This window comes from Tachysurus vachellii, chromosome 15, assembly GCF_030014155.1.
Source record: "Tachysurus vachellii isolate PV-2020 chromosome 15, HZAU_Pvac_v1, whole genome shotgun sequence".
NCBI lineage: Eukaryota > Metazoa > Chordata > Actinopteri > Siluriformes > Bagridae > Tachysurus > Tachysurus vachellii.
Genome location: NC_083474.1, coordinates 19644289 through 19670843, shown reverse-complemented (window position 1 = coordinate 19670843; position 26555 = coordinate 19644289). Strand labels below are relative to the sequence as shown.

The 26555-nt window shown below is 38.5% G+C and overlaps 1 protein-coding gene across 1 annotated transcript; it reads left to right on the top strand.

Moving 5' to 3' along the window:
* The first annotated feature begins 1841 nt into the window (after window positions 1-1841).
* On the top strand, window positions 1842-25285 carry mmp13b (matrix metallopeptidase 13b). Its single transcript, XM_060887810.1, has 19 exons — window positions 1842-1961; window positions 2416-2654; window positions 2744-2892; window positions 2997-3122; window positions 4044-4199; window positions 5162-5282; window positions 5396-5529; window positions 7224-7383; window positions 7510-7634; window positions 7899-7986; window positions 11691-11900; window positions 12005-12153; window positions 12258-12372; window positions 13280-13446; window positions 22195-22315; window positions 22431-22564; window positions 23552-23711; window positions 23838-23962; window positions 24227-25285. The coding sequence occupies exons 1-19, from the start codon at window positions 1869-1871 to the stop codon at window positions 24325-24327; spliced, it is 2673 nt and encodes an 890-aa protein (XP_060743793.1). The 5' UTR covers window positions 1842-1868; the 3' UTR covers window positions 24328-25285.
* Window positions 25286-26555: the final 1270 nt, after the last annotated feature.

Sequence of the window (26555 nt, the reverse complement as noted above, 5' to 3'; positions counted from 1 at the left end):
CTGAATTATTTATTTATTTATTTATTTATGCTGTTTCTATATGACCCACTAATCCCTGGATTAGTGATACAACAGCAGCGCTTACTCAAAGCAGCGTGGCGATGCGTCACGGTCACGAGGATCGGAGCTGTCTGGAAATGTTCCTAATGGATGTGAAGATGGCTTCATGGGGACGTCTGCCTAAATTAAGCAGAAGATCAGAACTTCGGTCTGATTTCAGTGCTACTGTTACTGTTAAAACCAGTTAGGGTTTTAATCCTCTTCTACCTTTTAGAACATGTCTTACTTTTTACCTGTTTATACTAACATTTAATGCTGTGGGACAGAAAATGGGTTTTATTTACTACCTTTTTGCAGACGCCTTTATCCACAGCGACTTACATCTTTTATCTCATTTTCCTTTAACACTTTCATAGTCTTAAAAAATCTAAAATACTAAAAATGATTCAGAGTGACTTACATTTATACAACTGACCAATTGAGGGTGAAGGGCCTTGCTTAGGGGCCCAGGAGAGTCAGCTTAGTGGACCTGGGCTTCAAACTCATAACCTTCTGATTAGTGATTCAACACCTTAACCACTGAGCTACTACATCCAAACAAAATCTGTTATCTCTGAAAATCCGTCACGGCATAAAAAATAGTTTAATAAAGTAAAATGACATTTTTACCTTCCTCACAACGAAGCCCAAGACGTAGACTTAACAACACCAGGGGGAGTTAAATCAGGTTCCTCAACAGCCAGTGCATGAACACCAAAATATTACACCACTTTATAGTACAATAAACAGCGGCTGTGGTCTGAGTTAGAAAATAAACGTAAAAGTTTGTACACGTTTTACAACATTCAGCTCCATAAATTTTCCGTGTAGCTACAATGATCCTGCTATTCAATTTGCTGCAGCAGAAAAGTCTCTTTGTATTGGACAGTTGCAGATTTAGCTGTGGTTTTGTAACAGTCAGTGCTGAAACTGGAGACTCCTTACATCAGTGCTCTAATGGATGTCTGATAAATGGCTCTGAATGGCACAGAAGAAATGTGTTTGAACAACAATAATGATAGCTGGCATCTGAGGGGAACAAACTTATCCACGTACCATAGACATGTTGGAAGAGGAAGCTCTCTCTCTCTCTCTCTCTCTCTCTCTCTCTCTCTCTCTCTCTCTCTCCCCTCTATCTCTCCCTCTCTCTCTTTCTCTCTCTCTCTCTCTCTCTCTCTCTCTCTCTCTTTCTCTCTCTCTCTTACTCTCTCGTTCGCTCTCTCTCTCCCCCTCTCTCTCTCTTACTCTCTCCCATTCTCTCTATCTTTCTCTCGCTCCCTAAACTTATTATAATAATAAATAATAATCATTTCGTTACAGAAAATTTGTAGACATCTCCATATAGAAAGATGACTACGACTTTATTTTTAAATCATTTCATGTGTCGTTTATATACCTGCGGATGGTGTTACTATAGAAACGTTAACGCTTTGCAGCTGCACCGCTGTCAGAGTTACACTGAAAATGCATCGACGCCTTCTGACGATTGTGGTGTAAACGTAATAACGCAGCACCCCATTTCTTCAAAATTCAAATAAACTGTATTTCTAAACAGGGCTTGTATTTTCCCAGAAATATGAAATGATTCGGTAAACATCATTGATGCAATTGTAGCCCCCAACCTTTTTTTTTTTTTCTAAACCACAGCAATGCTTCTGCCTGCACTATTTACACTAGAAGGAAGTGCCCAAGGTACTTTTACATGAATCATGACATGTTAGTGCCAGAGAGGTGGGAGAGCCCTCAGGTCGATATAAAGGGACCGTGTTTCAGTTGCACTCACTCACTAGCTCTCTCTTTCACCAACAGAGCCTCTCTGTGCTGAAAACATGAAGATTATAGCTGTTGCTGTGCTGTTAGTGACGGTGGGACAGGCGTTTACGAAACCTCTTCCTGAAACAGAGAACTGGTTATTAGCAGAGGTGAGGGAAACATTTTTCAGAAATAACTGGAATCCTAAAAACATATTTGTTTGGTTTAATATTTTGTCATAAATAGAAAAGTTCAAATTTGTCTCTATTCAGTTCTGTAATGGGATGTCATTAAATATTTACACACAGTTTATTAAAAAATAAATAAATAAATAAATAAATAAATAAATAAATAAATAAATAAATAAAATATGAAAATTACAAAATAAAAATGAATTCTTATTAGTTTTTAATGTTTTATTATCATTCTTAAGTTTATTCGTGAAGTCTCTGATCTTTAAAAGAGCATCTGTAAAGCAGCATGTGTTACATTTTAAACGTAGGAAATATTCTGTAAAATTGTAGTATTAATATTGTAAATCTTATGTGTAAAGGCTTTATAGGAGGAACTGATGTGCATCTGGTATAAAAGTTTGTGATATCGATATGCATCACTTTTGTTTAGCGTTATCTCAGGCAGTATTATGGCATGCAACCCGGTCTGTTGGGAAAAACCAAATCTTCAGACGTGATGACCGAGAAGATCCGCGCCATGCAGACATTCTTCAATCTGGAGGTGACTGGGAAGCTGGACGACGACACACTAGAGATTATGAAGAAGGCCAGATGTGGTGTGCCAGAAGTAGCAGAGTATAATCTCTTCCCCAGGAAGCTCAAATGGCAAAAAACGCTCGTGACATTTAGGTTGGTCTTGTTTTGTCTTTTCAGTAAAGTTGTATTATTTTCCTGTTCTTTTTTCTTTAATTTCATCTGTTGTCCGTTATTGAACGCAGAATAACAAACTACACTCCTGATCTGAAGAAGGAGGATGTGGATCGAGCGATTCATAATGCCCTGAAGGTCTGGAGCAATGTAACTCCTCTGAAGTTCAAGAGGCTGCATGAAGGAATCGCTGACATCATGATCAGCTTTGGGAGACTAGGTAGACTCTCATCACCAGATGATTCCTTTACAGAAACATTATACCATTCTCAGACAATTTGTTTTTTTATTCGTTATTATGTGCTGGCGTGGTTTAAACGACAGAACACGGAGATCACAACCCGTTCGACGGCCCTGAGGGACTCCTCGCCCACGCTTACCCACCGGGAGAAGGCATCGGCGGAGACACTCACTTTGATGAGGATGAAACATGGACGAAAGACTCACACAGTAATAAACAGACTAATAATATTTACTAACAGCTGCCTTGTTTAAATCTGTCTACAACCTAAAACTGATTCTTTCATCATTGGTCTTTTTATTATGGTATAAGGTTGATTCAATAACACAGTTCGCAGGTCTATATTAATGCATTCATTCATATATTCTACTGTTTTTGTAGTAACAATGCATTCAATCTATAACTGTAGACGCTGCACATATGGTGTCTCCAGAACAGAGAGCTTTATGGTTTATTGGATCTAAGCTTTTTCATTCAGCTTTCACAACATTAGATGCAACAAGAAATAGATTGAAAAAAGTACATTGTGGTTTTATATAATTATAATTAATTAAAAGAGTACCTAATAAGACAAATAAAATATTTCAGGATTTTCTAGCATTGGAAAATAAAGTTCGGGCTGCTAACACCCGACACCACACACCACTCTGTTGTTGATTATGTTCCCATTACAGCATGCATCCGAGTGTTATTACTTACTTATTAAAAAAGCCACAATAAAAATGATCTCAACAAGTGACAACATCTTGAAGATAAACAACAAAGCTAACTTTTTTTCTGAATATTATAGTTCTGGGAACTTTGGGTTCTTTCAGACTGTTCAATCTGGATGTCGTGTGAACAATATATACAACAGTTAGGTCTGAAGAAATATACTGTAATGTATATGTGACAAAATAGATAAAATCTTCTTCTTCTTCTTCTTCTTCTTCTTCTAATATACTGAAATGTAAATACTTATTTGTTGTGGACTTTCTTTTAGATGTTGCCGTACCGTTACTTGTGAAACGGCGGTGCAGTTGGTAGTGTTGAGCTTTTACATGTTCTATTTACTGGCCACACTGAGGTGTGAATGAGTTTTGCATTTTTAAATCAGAAGTATTAACAATTTCATCTGTTTTCTTTTGCAGCCTATAATCTGTTTTTAGTTGCGGCTCACGAATTCGGTCACGCTCTCGGCATGGCTCATTCTAATGATCCTGGTGCTTTGATGTACCCGGTTTACTCGTACGCCAGAGGGTTTCCTCTGTCTGGAGATGACATCAAAGGCATACAAGAACTCTATGGTAAATACAGGAGAGTGTTGGCTATTTATTTATTTATTTATTTATTTATTTGAATTAACACAGTGCATTAATCAACAAATCAGCAATGAGCATCAATGTAAATATGCTGGAATTAGCACAATAGCTAAATTTCGTCCGTTGTCCTAAGGCAGATATCATAAAACACAAAATACAAATTACTTACAAACATAACAACATGAATGTAGACATATTACACAGAACAACAAAGACTAAGTACAGTTAACAGCAGTCACATAGAAGTTAAAAGGCCACTATAAACAGACATCCAATCAGAAAATGATTTACATATGGGTACATCGCTGGTTTGATTTCAGCTATTGTTTAAGGTTTTTTTTAAAGGTTAAGTAATTGTCACAATTCCTAACTTGAGTTGGTAATGTATTCCATGACTGTGTGCCTCTGATAGACACCACCATTTGACTAAATTTAGTTCTGCGTCATTGTATATTACAGTCTATTCTGGTTAATGCTCTAGTGTTTACTTTAATGTTCATTCAAAACTTTAAAAATGAGACAGACATCCAAAAACGTCTGAAAACTGTCAAGATCTGGAATATTATATTTACTTAGAATATTACAGTGATGAAAATGTATAGGATTCCTGTCTAGAATTTTCAATGTTTTCTTGAGGAGAGACTTGAGGGGTTTTAAGATGCTCTCGGTTGTATGAGACCAAGTTGTATAACAGTAAATTATGTGAGTAAATATCATTGCATGCTTATAAGCCTTTGCTGACTCAACAGTAAGAAAAGGCCTTATATGTTGGAAATTTGACAATTAAAATTTTATAATATTTGAGATTTTTTTTACATGTTGCTTAAATGTCAGATGTGAATCTGATGGCTGCTGTACAACAAATAGAATGATACACAGTAAACAGTTCTTTTGGTTTTGATCGCCATCCATTTGTAGTCGTTTATATGTTGTTGGCTGATTCACAGGCCCCAACCCGGATCACGAGAAATTCAAACCCAAACCCGAAGCTCCAAACAAATGCGACCCTGAGTTAAGCATAGATGCCATAACGGAGCTTCGTGGAGAGACGCTCGTTTTCAAAGACAGGTGCTTAACCATAAAGACGATGAATGTTTTCACTCCAACAAATGACTTCATTATCAAACCATTTGTTTTTTATCTCAACTCTAAATTTAAGTGTGTTTTCACTCCCTTGACAGATATTTCTGGCGTGTGCACCCACAGTTCACTGAACCTCAGCTCTCGCTTATTAAATCCACATGGCCTCAACTCCCAAAGAAAGTAAACGCGGCTTACGAGAACCCAGAGGCAGACATCGTCATCATATTCAGTGGTTTGTGTTTCTTTTAACATAATTATTACACATATTACACGTTGTTGATGTTCATGGCGATAAAATTATCATTTCAATATGATGATAAAAATCGTGTAAAAAAGGTGTTTGTCAAACAAGTGTTGGTACTTTTACTTCTAAAAACACAAAAAAGAGAACATTTAAAATAATTTACTTAGCACTGTTAGTGCGCCAGATATATGGTACTGAATAGCACCGTGCAAGCAAATTTTACACTAATACACATTATTGTACTAAAACCATGTAATTGCAAACTAGCTAATATCGTGCTAGGTATAGCATGCTTGCTAACTATCATGTAAGTTACTACAGATTGTGAGCTAATTAATAATAGGCATAATTTACATTTCTGTTACTTAAATCACAGCTTTATATTATTTTAACCATAGCATTTAAACCCTTTATGATATTTAAACCATGGCTTTCTTGCTAGAAGGCTAGCCAATATCAGGGAATAGTTGTCTAGTAAGCTAGTTATCATTATGCTAAAGATTGTGCATTTAAAATGTATTGGCCAAGTTTGCTAGCAAGTTCATTCATTCATCTTCTACCGCTTATCCGAACTACCTCGGGTCACGGGGAGCCTGTGCCTATCTTAGGCGTCATCGGGCATCAAGGCAGGATACACCCTGGATGGAGTGCCAACCCATCGCAGGGCTTTGCTAGCAAGTTAAAAAATTTAAATGAAGCTAATTATTAAGTCAAAATCATTAGTTAGCCTAACAAACATCGGCTTAGCCAACATTCTAATGTTCTGCTAACAACATTAGAAGTGTTCGCTAGCTAATGTAATACAAATGATTATAAAGAAAACATTTTAATTAAATAATGGTCTGCAGCAAATAAACTAGTGTAATAAACTAGTAACTAATGTTGGAGGAAATGCTTTTTGGATGTTTTATAATTAAAAGCATTAGCCAGGTTCGTTAGCAAGCTAGCTAACAAAAGGATAAAAATTATTGTTCTGCATAATAGTGGATTAGCTAGAAAGAGCTAACCTTTTGCTTGTAAATATTCATTGCACTAATAATGCTATTTGTAACACACACACACACACACACACACACACACACACACACACACACACACACACACACACACACATATATATATACATATATATATATATATAGTATTATTAATGGTGCTTGCAAAGCAACATTATTGTTATTGTGCCGGACAAAACTTCGGCGCATGACGCGGCTTTTGTCCTAGACCCATGAATGAGGTGTCAAATTGACCGGCTCATTGAGGAGAGGTGTGCTATGACTTTTATAAGCGATCGGAATTCCGGAATTCCTGGTATGGAAGCTCAAAATCGCTTTTTTTCCCATAGACTTCCATTATAAATTTTGGAGGTTTATAACTCGCCAACTTTTCGAGCGATTTACACCAAACTCGACCAGCTCCTTTAGGACCTTACTCCGGACAAAGTTTTATTTCAGTAGCAACTTTTGTACTGGCACCCCACCGGGTATTCACGTGATGTCACATGTAGCCCCGCCCCCAAAATAAGCGAAATCAAAAAGTTAGCACAACATGGACATGTCATATATCAAAACACTCAGCCCGATGAGGGGAACTTGCCACGTGCAAGCACCATTCACATTTTCTTGAAATGTACATTCTAGTTATTATTGTTGTATTTATTTTTATTACATATTTTTTTCAAGGTATCAGAATGTGGGCACTTAATGGTTACACCCTGGTGCCAGGCTACCCGAAATACATCCACACACTGGGACTCCCTAAATCCATTCGCAAAATAGATGCTGCGGTTCACATCCGAGACACGCCCAAGACTCTGTTCTTCACTGATGAAGACTACTGGAGGTGAACTGAAATATTTTTAGCTTAAATTTGTTTTCCAGCACACAGAGACAATACTATTAAAAATGGCAAACTCAGACTACAGTATGTGCAGAACATGGAGCTCAATGAGTTCGATTTCATCCACAGTTACGATGAAGCGACTAGGACCATGGATCACGGGTACCCCAAGTCCATAAAAGACGGCTTTCCTGGGATGCGCGAGAGAGATGGGGACGAGGTGGACGAAGTGGATGCTGCCATCTACAGAAACGGTAACGGTGGCTTTTCTGGGCTTTATGTAGCGTATCTCATATTTAGTATTGTGTTTGGTATGGGATGTGAAATAAAGCACTGTTTGCGGAGTTCTCTTATAGGAAATAAGGAATAATAATCTGCAACCTGCTGAAAACTTTTCTATACAGGAAACTGTTCTTTATTAAGACAAAGAAAAAACACAGTGTGTCAGTTACATATATGTTACAGTGTCATGTTACAGTAGAATAACCGTATTTTTTTCTGTGCTTCATTTTAAACAGGGTACTTGTACTTGTACCACGAGAACCTTCAGTATGAGTACAGTTACGAGAGACGGAAAGTCGTACGCATCATGAGAGCCAACGAACTGCTCAACTGCTGAGCGCTTATTGTACGCAGGTCTCAAAACATTTTCTTTATTACTTACTTTTTAAAACACTTTATTATTTTATTTTATTTTATTTTATTTATGAATTTCTTTCTTCTGAGCTGGTTCAGTGAAAAAAAAAAGCAAGAGTTCTGATTATTTATGCATGTATTTATAGTTTGGTGAAATTGTACATAAGGATAGTGTTCATAAGGCTACATAATACCTATATATATAATGCCTTCAGTAAGTTCTCATAAAGATTCACTTGTGTTATGTGTGTGTTGCTAATCTGACATCGTAATTGACAAAAGCGGTACAACAATTGACATGAGTCTAAATATATTTTATGCCCAATTAGGAGCTTATTCCAATGGCATAAGGACATCATTTGTCAGTTTAGATGTCACCTCACTTAACTTGACATGATAATTAACAAAGGAAACATTTCTCATATCTGTATAGATCTTATTCTTATCTTATTTGGAGGCTTATGCCATAAAGTCCTCTTTTGTCACTCATAATGTCATTCAAGTCATGTTTTATGACAATCAATACAAACCTACATAGATCTTATTGCATATAAGGACTTATTCCAGCAGTTGTGTGGTATTATAAAACATTTTTGGAAATTTCCATTATCCAGAGCGACATACATTTTATTTCATTTTTTACAACTGAGCAATTGCAGGTTAAGGGCCTTGATCAGGGGCCCAGTGGGGGCAGCTTGGTGGACCTGGGGTGTCAATTTGACACCAAAAGTAATGTAAACAAAACACTACGAACAGTTATTAAGGTGTCACTGAGCCTTCTGAACGCTACCTTTAAGTATAGTTTGACATAAAGTTTCATGAGTCTGGAACCATGTGGATAATTCAAATCTGACATTGTTTTGTGTTGACTCACGGACAGCAAACATTTAACGCATTGTTTTTGGGTACATTATAAAACGTAAAAATAAATCAATTCTTACATCGATATTTTGTCTCTGTGTCTTTTCTCGTCACTTGTGATGCTTTTGCTTTTATATTTAGTTACATTTACATTTACAGTTACAGCACTGGACAAATGCGCTTATCCAGAGCTACGTACAAAAGCGCTGTTATGTCTCGATGTAACTAGTGAACTTTCACTCCACGAGAACACAATATGACCCAAGTGTACAGTGATAGCAGGATGAGATAAAGACTACACTAACAATGTTACATTAGATATTACCAAGTGAAATGAGGAACGGATAAAGGAGTGCTATTATAGGAAAATAATCCACATCCCAGATTTCACCTGTTTGTCCCTAACACTGTTTGTCTCACTGGAAATCTCAGTAAGACCAGAATCTCCATCCATGAATGCTAAATTGATCTCCTGAAAAAAAAAATCTTGGAAGTTCAATTCTCACCTCTGCCTTATTGGTGTTGAGTTTGTATGGTCTTCCCATGTTTTAAGGGGTTCCCTCCAGGTTATCCGGTGTCCCCCACCTTGTATCCCGAGTATCCTCAAAAGCCAGTCCATGAACACCAAAATATTACACCACTTTATAGTACAATAAACACCGGCTGTGGTCTGAGTTAGAAAATAAACGTAAAAGTTTATCCACATTTTACTTTTTACATTTTTTACATTTTAACATTCAGCTCCATAAATTTTCCGTGTAGCTACAATGATCCTGCTATTCAATTTGCTGCAGCAGAAAAGTCTCTTTGTATTGGACAGTTGCAGATTTAGCTGTGGTTTTGTAACAGTCAGTGCTGAAACTGGAGACTCCTTACATCAGTGCTCTAATGGATGTCTGATAAATGGCTCTGAATGGCACAGAAGAAATGTGTTTGAACAACAATAATGATAGCTGGCATCTGAGGGGAACAAACTTATCCACGTACCATAGACATGTTGGAAGAGGCCGCTTTCTCTCTCTCTCTGTTGTCTCTCTCTCTCTCTCTCTCTCTCTCTCTCTCTCTCTCTCTCTCTCTCTCACTTACTCTCTCGTGCTCTATCTCTCCCTCTTTCTCTCTTTCTCTCTCTCTCTCTCTCTCTCTCTCTCTCTCTCTCTCTCTCTCTCTCTCTCTCTCTCATTCTCTTTGTTACTATAGAAACGCTAACGCTTTGCAGCTGCACTGCTGTCAGTTACATTGAAAATGCAGGGCCGTAGCCAGCCTATGGACCTTTTTGCAGTTTTTCTCCTCTTTTTGTACTTAATTATGAGGCTCAAATACTTCATTTTGGTGACCTTTTATGCACTAATTTGTGCTGGATTAGCTTGTCTGCTGGTATCTTAACGAGCATGCTTTTTGATCGTTCGAACCACCCGAACCAAATTTCTTCCAAATTCAAATAAACTATATTTATTAACAGGGCTTGTATTTTCCCAGAAATATGAAATGATTCAGTAAACATCATTGATGCAATTGTAGCCCCCACCCATTTTTTTTTTTTTCTAAACCACAGCAATGCTTCTGCCTGCACTATTTACACTAGAAGGAAGTGCCAAAGGTACTTTTACATGAATGATGACATGTTAGTGCCAGAGAGGTGGGAGAGCCTTCAGGTCGATATAAAGGGACCGTGTTTCAGTTGCACTCACTCACTAGCTCTCTCTTTCACCAACAGAACCTCTCTGTGCTGAAAACATGAAGATTATAGCTGTTGCTGTGCTGTTAGCGATGGTGGGACAGGCGTTTACGAAATCTCTTATTAGCAGGTTATTAGCAGAGGTGAGGGAAACATTTTTCAGAAATAACTGGAATCCTAAAAACATATTTGTTTGGTTTAAAATTTTGTCATAATTTAGAAAAGTTACAAAATTTGTCTCTATTCAGTTCTGTAATGTGATGTCATTAAATATTTACCCACAGTTTATTAAAAAATATATATAATAATAATAATAATAATAATAATAATAATAATAATAATAATAATAATAATAATAATAATAATAACTAGAATGTACATTTCCTGAAGAAAATGTGAATGGTGCTTGCACGTGGCAAGTTCCCCTCATCGGGCTGAGTGTTTTGTTATATGACATGTCCATGTTGTGCTAACTTTTTGATTTCGCTTATTTTGGGGGCGGGGCTACATGTGACGTCACGTGGATACCCGGTGGGGTACCAATACTTGGACATAAGTTGCTACTAAAATAAAACTGTCCGGAGTAAGGTCCTAAAGGAGCTGGTCGAGTTTGGTGTAAATCGCGCAAAAACTTGCTGAGTTATAAACCTCCAAAATTTATAATGGAAGTCTATGGGGAAAAAAGCCATTTTTGAGCTTCCGTACTGGGAATTCCGGAATTCCGATCGCTTAGAAAAGTCATAGCACACCTCTCCTCAATGAGCCGGTCAATTTGACACCTCATTCATGGGTCTAACTGCGGGACAAGTTACAAGCCGAAGTTTTGTCCGGCACAATAACAAGAATGTTGCTTTGCAAGCACCATTAATAAATAAAATAAAATATGAAAAATTACAAAATAAAAATGAAATCTTATTAGTTTTTAATGTTTTAATATAATTTTTAAGTTTATTTGTGAAGTCTCTGCTCTTTTAAAGAGCATCTGTAAAGCAGTGTGTGTTACATTTTAAATGTAGGAAATATTCTGCAAAATTGTAGTATTAATATTGTAAATCTTATGTGTAAAGGCTTTATAGGAGGAACTGATGTGAAAGTTTGTGATATCGATATGCATCACTTTTGTTTAGCGTTATCTCAGGCAGTATTACGGCATGCAACCCGGTCTGTTGGGAAAAAACAAATCTTCAGATGTGATGACAGAGAAGATCCGTGCCATGCAGACATTCTTCAATCTGGAGGTGACTGGGAAGCTGGGAAGCTTCTGGCACAGATGTGGTGTGCCAGAAGTAGCAGAGTATAATCTCTTCCCCAGGAAGCTCAAATGGCAAAACACGCTCGTGACATTCAGGTCAGTCTTGTTTATTTTTTTTTTCCAGTAAAGTTGTATTATTTTTCTATTTTGTGTATGTTCTTTTTTCATTAATTTCATCTATTATCCGTTATTGAACGCAGGATAACAAACTACACTCCTGATCTGAAGAAGGAGGATGTGGATCGAGCGATTCATAATGCCCTGAAGGTCTGGAGCAATGTAACTCCTCTGAAGTTCAAGAGGCTGCATGAAGGAATCGCTGACATCATGATCAGCTTTGGGAGACTAGGTAGACTCTCATCACCAGATGATTCCTTTACAGAAACATTATACCATTCTCAGACAATTTGTTTTTTTATTCGTTATTATGTGCTGGCGTGGTTTAAACGACAGAACACGGAGATCACAACCCGTTCGACGGCCCTGAGGGACTCCTCGCCCACGCTTACCCACCGGGAGCAGGCATCGGCGGAGACACTCACTTTGATGAGGATGAAACATGGACGAAAGACACACAGTAATAAACAGACTAATAATATTTACTAACAGCTACCTTGTTTAAATCTGTCTACAACCTAAAACTGATTCTTTCACCATTGGTCTTTTTATTATGGTATAAGGTTGATTCAATAACACAGTTCGCAGGTCTATATTAATGCATTCATTCCTATATTCTACTGTTTTTATAGTAACAGGTCATTCAATCTATAACTGTAGACGCTGCACATATGGTGTCTCCAGAACAGAGAGCTTTATGGTTTATTGGATCTAAGCTTTTTCATTCAGCTTTCACAACATTAGATGCAACAAGAAATAGATTAAAAAAAAGTACAGTGTGTTTTTATATAATTATAATTAATTAAAAGAGTACCTAATAAGACAAATAAAATATTTCAGGATTTTCTAGCATTGGAAAATAAAGTTCGGGCTGCTAACACCCGACACCACACACCACTCTGTTGTTGATTATGTTCCCATTACAGCATGCATCCGAGTGTTATTACTTACTTATTAAAAAAGCCACAATAAAAATGATCTCAACAAGTGACAACATCTTGAAGATAAACAACAAAGCTAACTTTTTTCTGAATATTATTGTTCTGGGAACTTTGGGTTCTTTCAGACTGTTCAATCTGGATGTCGTGTGAACAATATATACAACAGTTAGGTCTGAAGAAATATACTGTAATGTATATGTGACAAAATAGATAAAATCTTTGTCTTCTTCTTCTAATATACTGAAATGTAAATACTTATTTGTTGTGGACTTTCTTTTAGATGTTGCCGTACTGTTACTTGTGAAACGGCGGTGCAGTTGGTAGTGTTGAGCTTTTACATGTTCTATTTACTGGCCACACTGAGGTGTGAATGAGTTTTGCATTTTTAAATCAGAAGTATTAACAATTTCATCTGTTTTCTTTTGCAGCCTATAATCTGTTTTTAGTTGCGGCACACGAATTCGGTCACGCTCTCGGCATGGCTCATTCTAATGATCCTGGCGCTTTGATGTACCCGGTTTACTCGTACGCCAGTGGGTTTCCTCTGTCTGAAGATGACATCAAAGGCATACAAGAACTCTATGGTAAATACAGGAGAGTGTTGGCTATTTATTTATTTTTGTATTTGTTTATTTGAATTAGGACAGTGCACATTAATCAACAAATCAGCAATGAGCATCAGTGTAAATATGCCGGAATTAGCACAATTGCTAAATTTCGTCCGTTGCCCTAAGGCAGATATCATAAAACACAAAATACAAATTACTTACAAACATAACAACATGCATGTAGACATATTACACAGAACAACAAAGACTAAGTACAGTTAACGGCAGTCACATAGAAATTAAAAGGCCACTATAAACAGACATCCAATCAGAAAATGATTTACATATGGGTACATCGCTGGTTTGATTTCAGCTATTGTTTAAGGTTTTTTTTTAAAGGTTAAGTAATTGTCCTTAGCATTGTTCCTAACTTGAGTTGGTAATGTATTCCATGACTGTGTGCCTCTGATAGACACCACCATTTGGCTAAATTTAGTTCTGCACCATTGTACATTATAGTCTCCTCTGGTTAATGCTCTAGTGTTTACTTTAATTTTAGTTTAGTTTTTTTTTTTGTATAAAATCTCTTAATGGTGATGGGGCAAGCCCATTCAAAACTTTAAAAATGAGACGGACATCCAAAAACATCTGAAAACTGTCAAGATCTGGAATATTATATTTACTTAGAATATTACAGTGATGAAAATGTATAGGATTCCTGTCTAGAATTTTCAATGTTTTCTTGAGGAGAGACTTGAGGGGTTTTAAGATGCTCTCGGTTGTATGAGACCAAGTTGTATAACAATAAGTTATGTGAGTAAATATCATTGCATGCATATAGGCCTTTGCTGACTCAACAGTAAGAAAAGGCCTTATATGTTGGAAATTTGACAAGTTAAATTTTATAATATTTGAGATTTTTTTTACATGTTGCTTAAATGTCAGATGTGAATCTGATGGCTACTGTACAACAAATAGAATGATACACAGTAAACAGTTCTGTCACAGACACGGGATAAAAACGGACCCAAATGCAGGACAGCTTAACAGAAACATTGTTTCTGTTTTAACTTAAAAAATAAAACAGGAACACGGACTCGAGACAGGACCAAACAAGACGAAGACAACAGAGGATTCCGCGCTGCACAAGGCAACGCAGCTCAATTAAATAATACAAATAATTAACAGACATGAGGGACAGGTGTGCAGAGGCAGGGAGGAAAAGACGAGGGTGGGGCAGACATGTGAACACCGAACATAAACAAAAGGCACATGGTCAAAGTCCAGGCAGAGTCCTGACAAGTTCTTTTGGTTTTGATCGCCATCCATTTGTAGTCGTTTATTTACATTTACATTTATAGCATTTGGCAGATGCCCTTATCCAGAGCGACGTACATAAGTGCTTAAATCTCTAACATTGAATACATTAATGCTGGCTCAGAAAGTTACATACTTAAGATACCATGAGTTTAAAACATTTGTTCAAAGTTTTTTTTAAAATGCAAAAGATAAGGAAAGAAGTGCTAGTTGAAGTGTTTCCTGAATAAGTAGGTCTTCAACCGTTGCTTGAAAATAGCCAGTGACTCAGCTGTCCGGACCTCTAGGGGAAGTTCATTCCACCACCTTGGTGCCAGAACAGAGAAGAGTCTTGTAGTATACTTGCCTCTTACCCTGAGAGATCATGGAACCAGTCGAGCAGTGCTGGTAGATCGGAGGGTGCGGGGTGCAGTGTGAGGAGTGATGAGGGCTTTGAGGTAAGAGGGAGTGTTAAGTTTACTGTTAAGAGTCACGACACTGACAACCATTTCACTGAGTCTTTACTAACGAGTGCTTCAGATCTCGCTCTCCATTACACTGAACAATACATTACATTTCCTCCCCCATAGTTTTGAACTCCTTAACCATTTAAACAATTTGCAACAATGTGACTACAAAAGGTTTTTTTCTTGTTTGTTTTTTTTACAGAACATACTTTGTATACAAATGGTTAGAACTTCTTATGATAAAGAACCATTAATCAGCCCATAACTACAGATCTAATCTGTTAGGTGCTTTTCTCTGACGAAGTGGATATCTCCTTTCAGGACTGGGAACTGTCCCTTTTTCCAACGGAGCATGGGGCTGGGTAACACTGGAATTGCCCTTGTCACTCACATCTGGAGCAAAGTCATTGGCTATTGTACTGCCCATCGTATCCGTCCTGTCCTGTACATTAGATGACACCAGATGATCCACATGTACCTTCAAACTACGATCTCCAACTTGCACTTGGTATGTGAGAGGTCCATGCTTAAACAAGATGACACCCGGAAGCCAAGCACGATTTGAGTGTCGACAGTTCCGCACCATGACCTTCTGACCAACTTCAAAGGATCTGAGCTTTCTGGAAGGTGCGTTGTGAGCACGTTTTTGCTGTGCTTGATGTTTGAGAACAACTGCAGATGTATCTGGTTTTAGCAGTGTGAGACGGATACGAGGCTGTCTTTTCAGAAACAGTTCAGCAGGTGTTCGCTCTGTTACTGTATGGGGAGTGTTGCGGTAGGTTAACAGAAAACGAGCCAGGCGTAGATGAGGTGCTACAGATTGTGCTCGTAACCTTTCCCATGCTTTTTTGAAGGTTTGTACCACCCTTTCAGCTTGACCGTTTGTAGCTGGATGATAAGGAGGAGACAGAATATGACACACACCATTGTTCCTTAGGAACTCCTCAAACTCCCTAGAGGTGAATGGAGGGCCATTGTCCGATACCAGCTCTTTTGGGAATCCATAGGAAGCCCAGAGATGACGCAAGAGGTTTATGGTCTTCTCTGCATTCGTCAGCTGCGTAGGAAAGATTTCCACCCATTTTGAATGGACATCCACAATCACTAAGAAGTGTTGCTTGTCTATTTCAGCATAGCCTATGTGAATGCACTCCCAGGGTGTTGTGGTCAAGGACCATGGGTGAAGAGGAGCACAGGGTGGTTGGTTTCGCCCCAGCTCACATGGAGCGCACTTACTCACAAAGTTCTGAATGTCTTGGTCGAGACCCGGCCACTAGAGGTATCCTCTTGCCAGTGCCTTCATTCTTATTATGCCTGGGTGACCCTCATGCAGCTCAGACAACTGTCTTTCCCTATACTTTGGGGGAATGATAATCGAGCCCCACTGGATACATCCCTGGTCTGTCGAGAGCTGGTCTTTTCTTACCAGGAACGGTTTCAGATGCTCATCTGTGACATGATTGGGCCATCCAGACAAAGTTAGGTCCAACACTTTTGATAGCAAAGGATTTCTCCTAGTTTCAGTGGAAATGTCTTTTGCACAGATGGGCAATTCATCTATGTGTGAGACTTGAAACACCATCTCCTCTTCCCCTCCTGCTGAGATTTGCTCGCACGGTAATCTGGACAATGCATCCGCGTTTGCATGATCAGAAGAGCATCTGTCCTATATGTCATAATCATAGGCCAACAAAGTCAAGCCCAACGCTGCATACGGAGGGCAGCTAGAGTTGGAATGGCAGATTTGGGGCCTAGAATTGCAAGAAGGGGTTTATGATCTGTTAGCAGATGGAACTTGCGGCCATACAGATACTTGTGAAATTTTTTCGCTCCATAGACTATGCTCAGGGCCTCTTTCTCAATCTGCGCATAGTTTTTTTCACTTGCTGTCAGAGTCCTAGATGCAAACGCAATGGGATGTTCTTCCCCTGAAGGTAGCACATGTGAGCTAACTGCGCCGAAGCCTATAGGAGAGGCATCACAGGCTAATCTCAGTGGCTTTTTGGGATCATAGTAAGCTAACCACTTACTTGACAACAGTTGTTGTTTACAGGCGTTGAAAGCTTGAGCGCACGGCAAAGACCACTGACAATTTACATTGGTCTGCAACAGTTGGTGGAGTGGGTGCAAAAGTGTGGAAAGATTTGATACAAACTTTCCATTGTAGTTCAGAAGTCCCAGAAAAGAACGTAATTCTGAGACATTTGTTGGAGCAGAGGCCTTCACAATCGCTTCCACCTTGCTTTCCGTTGGATGCACTCCCTTTTCATCAATCTTGAACCCCAAGTATTCCACTGACTTACAGAGGAATTCACATTTTGATTTCTTCACCCTTATTCCATGTTGTTGCAGTCGTGACAGTACTTTGTCCGGTACTTCCAAATGTTCCTCAGGAGAAGACACAGAGACCAGAATATCATCCATAAAACATACTACATTCTGAAGTCCCTGTAGGATTTGGTCCATTGTGTGTTGGAAAATTGCAGGTGCTGTGGAAATTCCATAGGCCAGACGATGGTACTTAAACAAGCCTTTGTGTGCGTTTATGGTAAGGTACTGCTTAGATTCAGTGCCCAATTCCAGCTGCTGATATGCAAAAGACAGATCAATTTTGCTGAAAACCTTTCCTCCAGCCAATGTGGCAAAAAGATCCTCCACGTTAGGTAGCGGATATTCCTCTGCAAGAATGCATTTGTTCACCGTGACTTTATAATCACCACACAACCTCACTGTCTTGTCTTTCTTTGGCACAACCACAATGGGTGCTGCCCAGTCACTCCTTCCGACCTGAGAGATAATTCCGTTCCTCTCCAACGATCCAGTTCCTTTTCTACTGCTTCTTTAAGAGCATACGGAACAGGCCTTGGTTTGTGAAAGATAGGTTGAGATCCTTCTTGCACTCTCACCTTTGCTTTGAAGTCACTAAATTTGCCATACCCATCTTGAAATACTGTAGCTGTTTGTGTTTTTCAAGTACATCAGAGAGAATAGTAACACTCACTGGTGTCACCTGTCTCAAGCTGAAGATCTCCTTCCAGTTTAAGGAAATTTTCTGTAGCCAGTTATGTCCCAGCAGTGTGGTGGTTTGTCTCCTTTGACAACAATCAATGGAAGTGAACACTGTTGACCCTTATATTTGACTGGAACCTTGATCTCACCCAACACAGGGATTTTGTCTCCAGTGTACGAGGCCAGATAAATGGAAGTTGGGCTCAATAAACAGTCCTTCAATTTTTCAGTATAGATATATTCTGGAATTAAAGACAAAGAGGCTCCAGTGTCTAGTTGCATGCTAACTGTTATGCTGTTTATCAGAAGATCAATGTAAATGCCATCCGCCTTGTCTTGTGCAAAGTAGACAGTGAAAAGCTCAAACAGTTCATCATTCTCTGCACACTGATTTTCGGAAATGTCTGCTGACACATATTGAGCTTTGTCTGGCCGAAAGGTTTTGTGATTCTTGCATGCTCGCTGTAAGTGTCCGACTTTTCCACAGTTGTGGCATTTCTCATTACGATAACGACATTCTTTGGGATGGTGGTTTGCTCCACCACAGCGATAACAGTTGCTATTATGCTTGGGAAAAGGTTGCTGCTGGACCCCATTTTTAGAACTGTACTGGGAATTTCCCCGTCTTCTGTATTTCTTTCTGCCCCACCGACGTTTTGAACCTTTTGCACACTTGAGTCCTTTATGGTTGCCTGGGCACTTTGCTGGTCGGTGTCCTTTTGTGCTAGTTCTAGTGCAAGACCAACGTCACAGGCTTTCTTGAAAGTAAGGTCCTTTTCTGACAGTAACCTTCTGTGATAAACTTCTCCAGTAAGTCCACAGACAAATTTGTCTCTGAGAGCATCATCCAGAAATGTTCCAAACTCACATGAACTTGTCAGATGCTTTAATGCCAGAATGTAATCATATATTTTTTCCCCAGGACTTTAATTACGTTGGTAAAATCTAAAGCGTTCTGCAATCAGAATCGGCTTGGACTTGAAGTGTTCGGAAAGGGTCTGAGAAATTTCCTGGTATGATAAATCAATCACTTTTCTTGGCTCAACTAGACATTTCAAGAGGCCATATTCAACTGGTCCCAAAACACTCAGGAAAACATTTGCTTTTTTTCACTGTCAATTTCATTTGCTTCAAGCCATCGCTCAAATCTCTCCAAATAGGTATCAAAATCCTCTTTGGTACTGTCAAACTCAGACACTCGTCCTATTGTGGACATGTTCCTTGTTTTATTATTATGATGTTGCTTTTTTCTTTTTTTTGTTGTTGTTGTTAATTACGAGCAGTGAATGTCAACAGACAGGCTTGTACCTTCGTGGCTGTTGTAATCATGTCGTCCTCTAGATCAGGGTTTCTGCAGGGTTTAATCAGTCAAATTTAAGACTTTTTAAGACCTTTTTATGACCATTATGATTTGAATTTATGACCTACATGAATTACGATAAATAATTTCAGTCATTAAAATTCCTTTCAAAAGTTTTTATTATTGACTTTCATTGAAAGTAACAAGTTTTATTATTTAAAGAGTAATTCTATTATTATAGTATTCAACACCCACAGGACCTCTGCTTTCAGTGTGGAGGTTGATCCGAAACCACTGTGTGTGGCACTGGATGCGACAGAAACGGAATCCCGCGCTGTACTTGGACCGGGTAACGTTAGTGAAGGAGCCGAACAAAACTGACGGATCGCCTGCACCTGCTGCAGGCCTTTTACAGCAACGATATGCTTTTCCGACTTTGCATGCGACTTCAAGGCTTTTATGCCTAAACTAGACAGCTCCAACATCTTCTTACACAGAGTGCAATAGGCTTGATACCGATTGTTAGGCTTGAGTCAGCTACTAAACGCACCGTCTTCAAGCCACAGATTGTTAAAGGTACATTTTCCCATTGTGAAAGCCAGGATGATTTCAATTAAACTAAGCAGTGACTCAGTAGTATGATACAGTATGTTCGGAGTTCGCGCGGTACCAGAGGTACCAGATGATACCAGTGTGATACCACCCAGATTCCTCATACAGAACTACAACAGGCGAAACAAATGAATGTCATTGCCGCCGCGAGCGCATTTTGATTGAAGAACAAATTAATGGACGAGCATATCAATTTAAGACGTGGCTAAATGTTTTTTATGACCTTGTATGGAAAATCCGGACGTTTTTATGTCTTTTCATGGCCTTAAATTCTTATTGTTAAATTTATGACTTTTTATGACCCCGCGGAAACCCTGTAGATGTCGCCCTACTCCAACAAGCTCAGCATGTGACTGTAGCTGCCTCTATGCATTTTTGTTCAACTCGCAACAGTTCACAACAGTTCACTAACCCTCTTCTATACAGTTTTTTCTTTGGAGTTTTTCTTGCTCATTCTATGCACTGGGACATCCTATCCCATCCTCGTTGCCACTGTTAAGTTTAGTGTTAAGAGGAACGACACTGACAACCAATTCACTGCAGAGTCTTTACTGACGAGTGCTTCAGATCTCGCTCTCCATTACACTGTCACTTGCTCCAATCAGTGCTCTCTCCACACACAGAGAAACTACCGTAATGCATGGAATAGATTCGCATGAACAATACATTACAGGGAGTTGGTCCATTTTTGGCTTTGTAGGCCAGCATCAGTGTTTTGAATCTGATACGTGCAGCTACCGGAAGCCAATGGAGGGATCGCAGCAGCGGGGTGGTATGCGAGAACTTTGGCAGGTGGAAAACAAGCCGGGCAGCTGCATTTTGGATCATTTGCAGAGGACGGATTGCATTCATAGGTAGACCTGCCAGCAGTGCGTTGCAGTAATCCAGTCTAGAAATGACAAGAGACTAAAGTGCTTTAACTCTCAAGAGAGCTTTAACTCACAAGAGTGCTTTAACTCTCTTCATTTGAATATATTGTCTTCTGGTAAAGTAGGTTCCTGACTTTTGTATACTATCTGCTTAACTCACTTTGTTCTAGAGTAGTGTGATTTGAATTGTTATATTCTATACCATTGTTGATTTTTATAGTGTTGGTCCTTGTTGTTCTCTCAGCTGATTAATCAGGAGTAGTTTCAGTCTACCTTAAGGTGTGAATTGGGGGCAGGGCTTACCTATTTAAATTGAAGGTTTGTAAGTATCTCTCTCTCTCTCTCTCTCTCTCTCTCTCTCATTGTAAACTTTGTGTCTAATACTGTTTTGCTATATTCTACCATACCTTAATTCTCACTCTTGACTGCAAATATGTGCCTTAAACCCATCTCTGTACTCAATTCCTACACTCGCAGACACTCTCGTCCACAGAGCAGAGGTCACAATCCCAGTAACCTCATCTACCCTCCTCTGTTGTGTAAGTCTCAAACAGGTAGGTGGGCTCTGGAATTGCCAGTCTGCTGTGAAAAAAGCTGATTTTATCTCTGCTTTAACTTCCCATTACTCCTTTGATTTTCTTGCGCTAACAGAGACCTGGATATCCCCACAGAACACTGCTACACCAGCTGCTTTATCCTAGGGTTAGGCGACCAGGAGGGCGGTAAACAACAATGATAGCAAGGTTTATTGGAGAGGTAACTGAAATGGCATGGAATTCAAAAGAAGACATGGTTAAATGAGACAAGAGGAGAGGTGTAACGCACCATTTCTTTGACAACAATAAACCTGTACCACCACCCCTGCCTGTTTCTCATGGTGAGTGAGAGAAAGCATAGGCAGATGATAAAGCAGCTGGTGGAGCAGTGTTCTGTGGGGATATCCAGGTCTCTGATAGCGCAAGAAAATCAAAGGAGTAATGGGAAGTTAAAGCAGAGATAAAATCAGCTTTTTTCACAGCAGACTGGCAATTCCAGAGCCCACCTACCTGTTTGAGACTTACACAACAGAGGAGGGTAGATGAGGTTACTGGGATTGTGACCTCTGCTCTGTGGACGAGAGCGTCTGCGAGAGTAGGAATTGAGTACAGAGATGAGTTTAAGGCACGTATTTATATGTTATATTTATATTTATATTTATATTTATATTTACATGTTGTTGGCTGATTCACAGGCCCCAACCCGGATCACGAGAAATTCAAACCCAAACCCGAAGCTCCAAACAAATGCGACCCTGAGTTAAACATAGATGCCATAACGGAGCTTCGTGGAGAGACGCTTGTTTTCAAAGACAGGTGCTTAAACCATAAAGACGATGAATGTTTTCACTCCAACAAATGACTTCATTATCAAACCATTTGTTTTTTATCTCAACTCTAAATTTAAGTGTGTTTTCCCTCCACTTGACAGATATTTCTGGCGTGTGCACCCACAGTTCACTGAACCTCAGCTCTCGCTTATTAAATCCACATGGCCTCAACTCCCAAAGAAAGTAAATGCGGCTTATGAGAACCCAGAGGCAGACATCGTCATCATATTCAGTGGTTTGTGTTTCTTTTAACATAATTATTACACATATTACACATTGTTGATGTTCATGGCGATAAAATTATCATTTTAATATGATGATAAAAAAACGTGCAAAAAAGGTGTTTGTCAAACAAGTGTTGGTACTTTTACTTCTAAAAACACAAAAAAGAGAACATTTAAAATAATTTACTTAGCACTGTTAGTGCTCCAGCTATATCATCATGGTACTGAATAGCACCGTGCAAGCAAATTGTACACTAATACACAGTATTGTACTAAAACCATGTAATTGCAAACTAACTATCGTGCTAGGTATAGCAGGCTTGCTAACTATCACGTAAGTTACTAAAGATTGTGAGATAATTAATAATAGGCATAATTTACATTTCTGTTATTGAAATCGCAGCTTTATATTATTTTAACCATAGCATTTAAATCCTTTATGATATTTAAACCATGGCTTTCTTGCTTGAAGGCTAGCCAATATCAGGGAATAGTTGTCTAGTAAGCTAGTTATCATTATGCTAAAGATTGTCCAAGTTTGCTAGCAAGTTAAAAAATTTAAATTAAGCTAATTATTAAGTCAAAATCATTAGCTAGCCTAACAAACATGGGCTTAGCCAAAGTTCTAACGTTCTGCTAACAACATCAGCCATGTTTGCTAGCTAATGTAATACAAATGATTATAAAGAAAACATTTTAATTAAATAATGGTCTGCAGTAAATAAACTAGTGTAATAAACTAGTAACTAATGTTGGAGGAAATGCTTTTTGGTTTTATATTTAAAAGCATTAGCCAGGTTCGTTAGCAAGCTAGCTAACAAAAGGATAAAAATTATTGTTCTGCATAATAGTGGATTAGCTAGAAAGAGCTAACCTTTTGCTTGTAAATAGTCGTTGCACTATTAATGCTATTTTAACACACACACACACACACACACACACACACACACACACACACACACTATTGTTATATTTATTTTTATTACATTTTTTTCAAGGTATCAGAATGTGGGCACTTAATGGTTACACCCTGGTGCCAGGCTACCCGAAATACATCCACACACTGGGACTCCCTAAATCCATTCGCAAAATAGATGCTGCGGTTCACATCCGAGACACGCCCAAGACTCTGTTCTTCACTGACAAAGACTACTGGAGGTGAACTGAAATATGTTTAGCTTAAATTTGTTTTCCAGCACACAGAGACAATACTGTTAAAAATGGCAAACTCAGACTACAGTATGTGCAGAACATGGAGCTCAATGAGTTCGATTTCATCCACAGTTACGATGAAGCGACTAGGACCATGGATCACGGGTACCCCAAGTCCATAAAAGACGGCTTTCCTGGGATGCACGAGAGAGATGGGGACGAGGTGGACGAAGTGGATGCTGCCATCTACAGAAACGGTAACGGTGGCTTTTCTGGGCTTTATGTAGCGTATCTCATATTTAGTATTGTGTTTGGTATGGGATGTGAAATAAAACACTGTTTGCGGAGTTCTCTTATAGGAAATAAGGAATAATAATCTGTAACCTGCTGAAAACTTTTCTATACAGGAAACTGTTCTTTATTAAGACAAAGAAAAAACACAGTGTGTCAGTTACATATATGTTACAGTGTCATGTTACAGTAGAATAACCATATTTTTTTCTGTGCTTCATTTTAAACAGGCTACTTGTACTTGTACCACGAGAACCTTCAGTATGAGTACAGTTACGAGAGACGGAAAGTCGTACGCACCATGAGAGCCAACGAACTGCTCAACTGCTGAGCGCTTATTGTACGCAGGTCTCAAAACATTTTCTTTATTACTTACTTTTTAAAACACTTTATTATTTTATTTTATTTTATTTTATTTATGAATTTCTTTCTACTGAGCTGGTTCAGTGAAAAAAAAGCAAGAGTTCTGATTATTTATGCATGTATTTATAGTTTGGTGAAATTGTACATAAGGATAGTGTTCATAAGGCTACATAATACCTATATATATAATGCCTTCAGTAAGTTCTCATAAAGATTCACTTGTGTTATGTGTGTGTTGCTAATCTGACATCGTAATTGACAAAAGCGGTACAATTGACATGAGTCTAAATATATTTTATGCCCAATTAGGAGCTTATTCCAATGGCATAAGGACATCATTTCTCAGTTTAGATGTCACCTAACTTAACTTGACATGATAATTAACAAAGGAAACATTTCTCATATCTGTATAGATCTTATTCTTATCTTATTTGGAGGCTTATGCCATAAAGTCCTCTTTTGTCACTCATAATGTCATTCAAGTCATGTTTTATGACAATCAATACAAACCTACATAGATCTTATTGCATATAAGGACTTATTCCAGCAGTTGTGTGGTATTATAAAACATTTTTGGAAATTTCCATTATCCAGAGCGACATACATTTTATTTCATTTTTTACAACTGAGCAATTGCAGGTTAAGGGCCTTGATCAGGGGCCCAGTGGGGGCAGCTTGGTGGACCTGGGGTGTCAATTTGACACCAAAAGTAATGTAAACAAAACACTACGAACAGTTATTAAGGTGTCACTGAGCCTTCTGAACGCTACCTTTAAGTATAGTTTGACATAAAGTTTCATGAGTCTGGAACCATGTGGATAATTCAAATCTGACATTGTTTTGTGTTGACTCACGGACAGCAAACATTTAACGCATTGTTTTTGGGTACATTATAAAACGTAAAAATAAATCAATTCTTACATCGATATTTTGTCTCTGTGTCTTTTTTCATCACTTGTGATGGTTTTGCTTTTATATTTAGTTACATTTACATTTACAGTTAAGGCATTTGACAGATGCGCTTATCCAGAGCTACGTGCTAAAGTGCTGTTATGTCTCGATCGATGTAACCAGTGAACTTTCACTCCACGAGAACACAATATGACACAAGTCTACAGTGATAGCAGGATGAGCTAAAGACTACACCAACAATGTTACATTAGATATTAACAAGTGAAATAAGGAATGGATAAATCACTTGGTGGAGTGCTATTATAGGAAAATAATCCATATTTCACCTGTTTGTCCTGAACACTTAGGGGAAATCTCAGTGAGACCGGAATCTTTGTCTATAAATGCTAATGGTCTTCCCATGTTTGGACTTCCCATCCCTCCAGGTTCTCTGGTGTCCTCCACCTTGTACCCTGAGTGTCCTGGGATATACAACAGGTTCCCTCCAACCCTATGTAGGATAAGTGCTACAGATAGATAGATATATGGATAGATAGGTAGATAAATAGATGATTATCTCTATCTACAGTACTGTGCAAAAGTTTTAGGCAGGTGTGAAAAAATGCTGTAAACAAAGAATGCTTTCAGAAATATAAATAATGAGTGTTTATTTCTGTCAATTTACAAAATGCAAAGTGAGCAAACAAAAAAATTCTAAATCAATTCAATATTTGGTGTTACTACATTTTGCCATCAAACCAGCATGAAGTGATGGCACGACCCACACAGAGCCCTGATCTCAACATCATCCAGTGTGTCTGGGATTACGTTAAGAGACAGAAGGATGTGAGAAAGCCTACGTCCACAGAAGATCTGTGGTTAGTTCTCCAAGATGTTTGGAACAACCTACCAGCCGAGTTCCTTCAAAAACCGTGTGCGAGTGTACCTAGAAGTGTACCTAGGTGTGTTCACACCAAATATTGATTTGATTTAGATTTCTCTTTTGTTCATTCACTGCATTTTGTTCATTTATGAAAATAAATGTTTAACGCTTCCATTTTTGAAAGCATTCTTTGTTTACAGCATGTTTTCACACCTGCCTAAAACTTTTGCACAGTTCTGTATCTCTAGCATACATGTGGGATTTGGTAGCTTTGTGGTATATTGTGGTGACTGCTGATTAGATGGTTGTGAGTTCAAATCCCAGGTCCACTAAGCTGCTTCTGCTGGACCCTAAGTTGTATAAAATGAGATTAAATGTAAGTCACTCTGGATAAGGGTGTCTGTCATATGTAATGTACATCT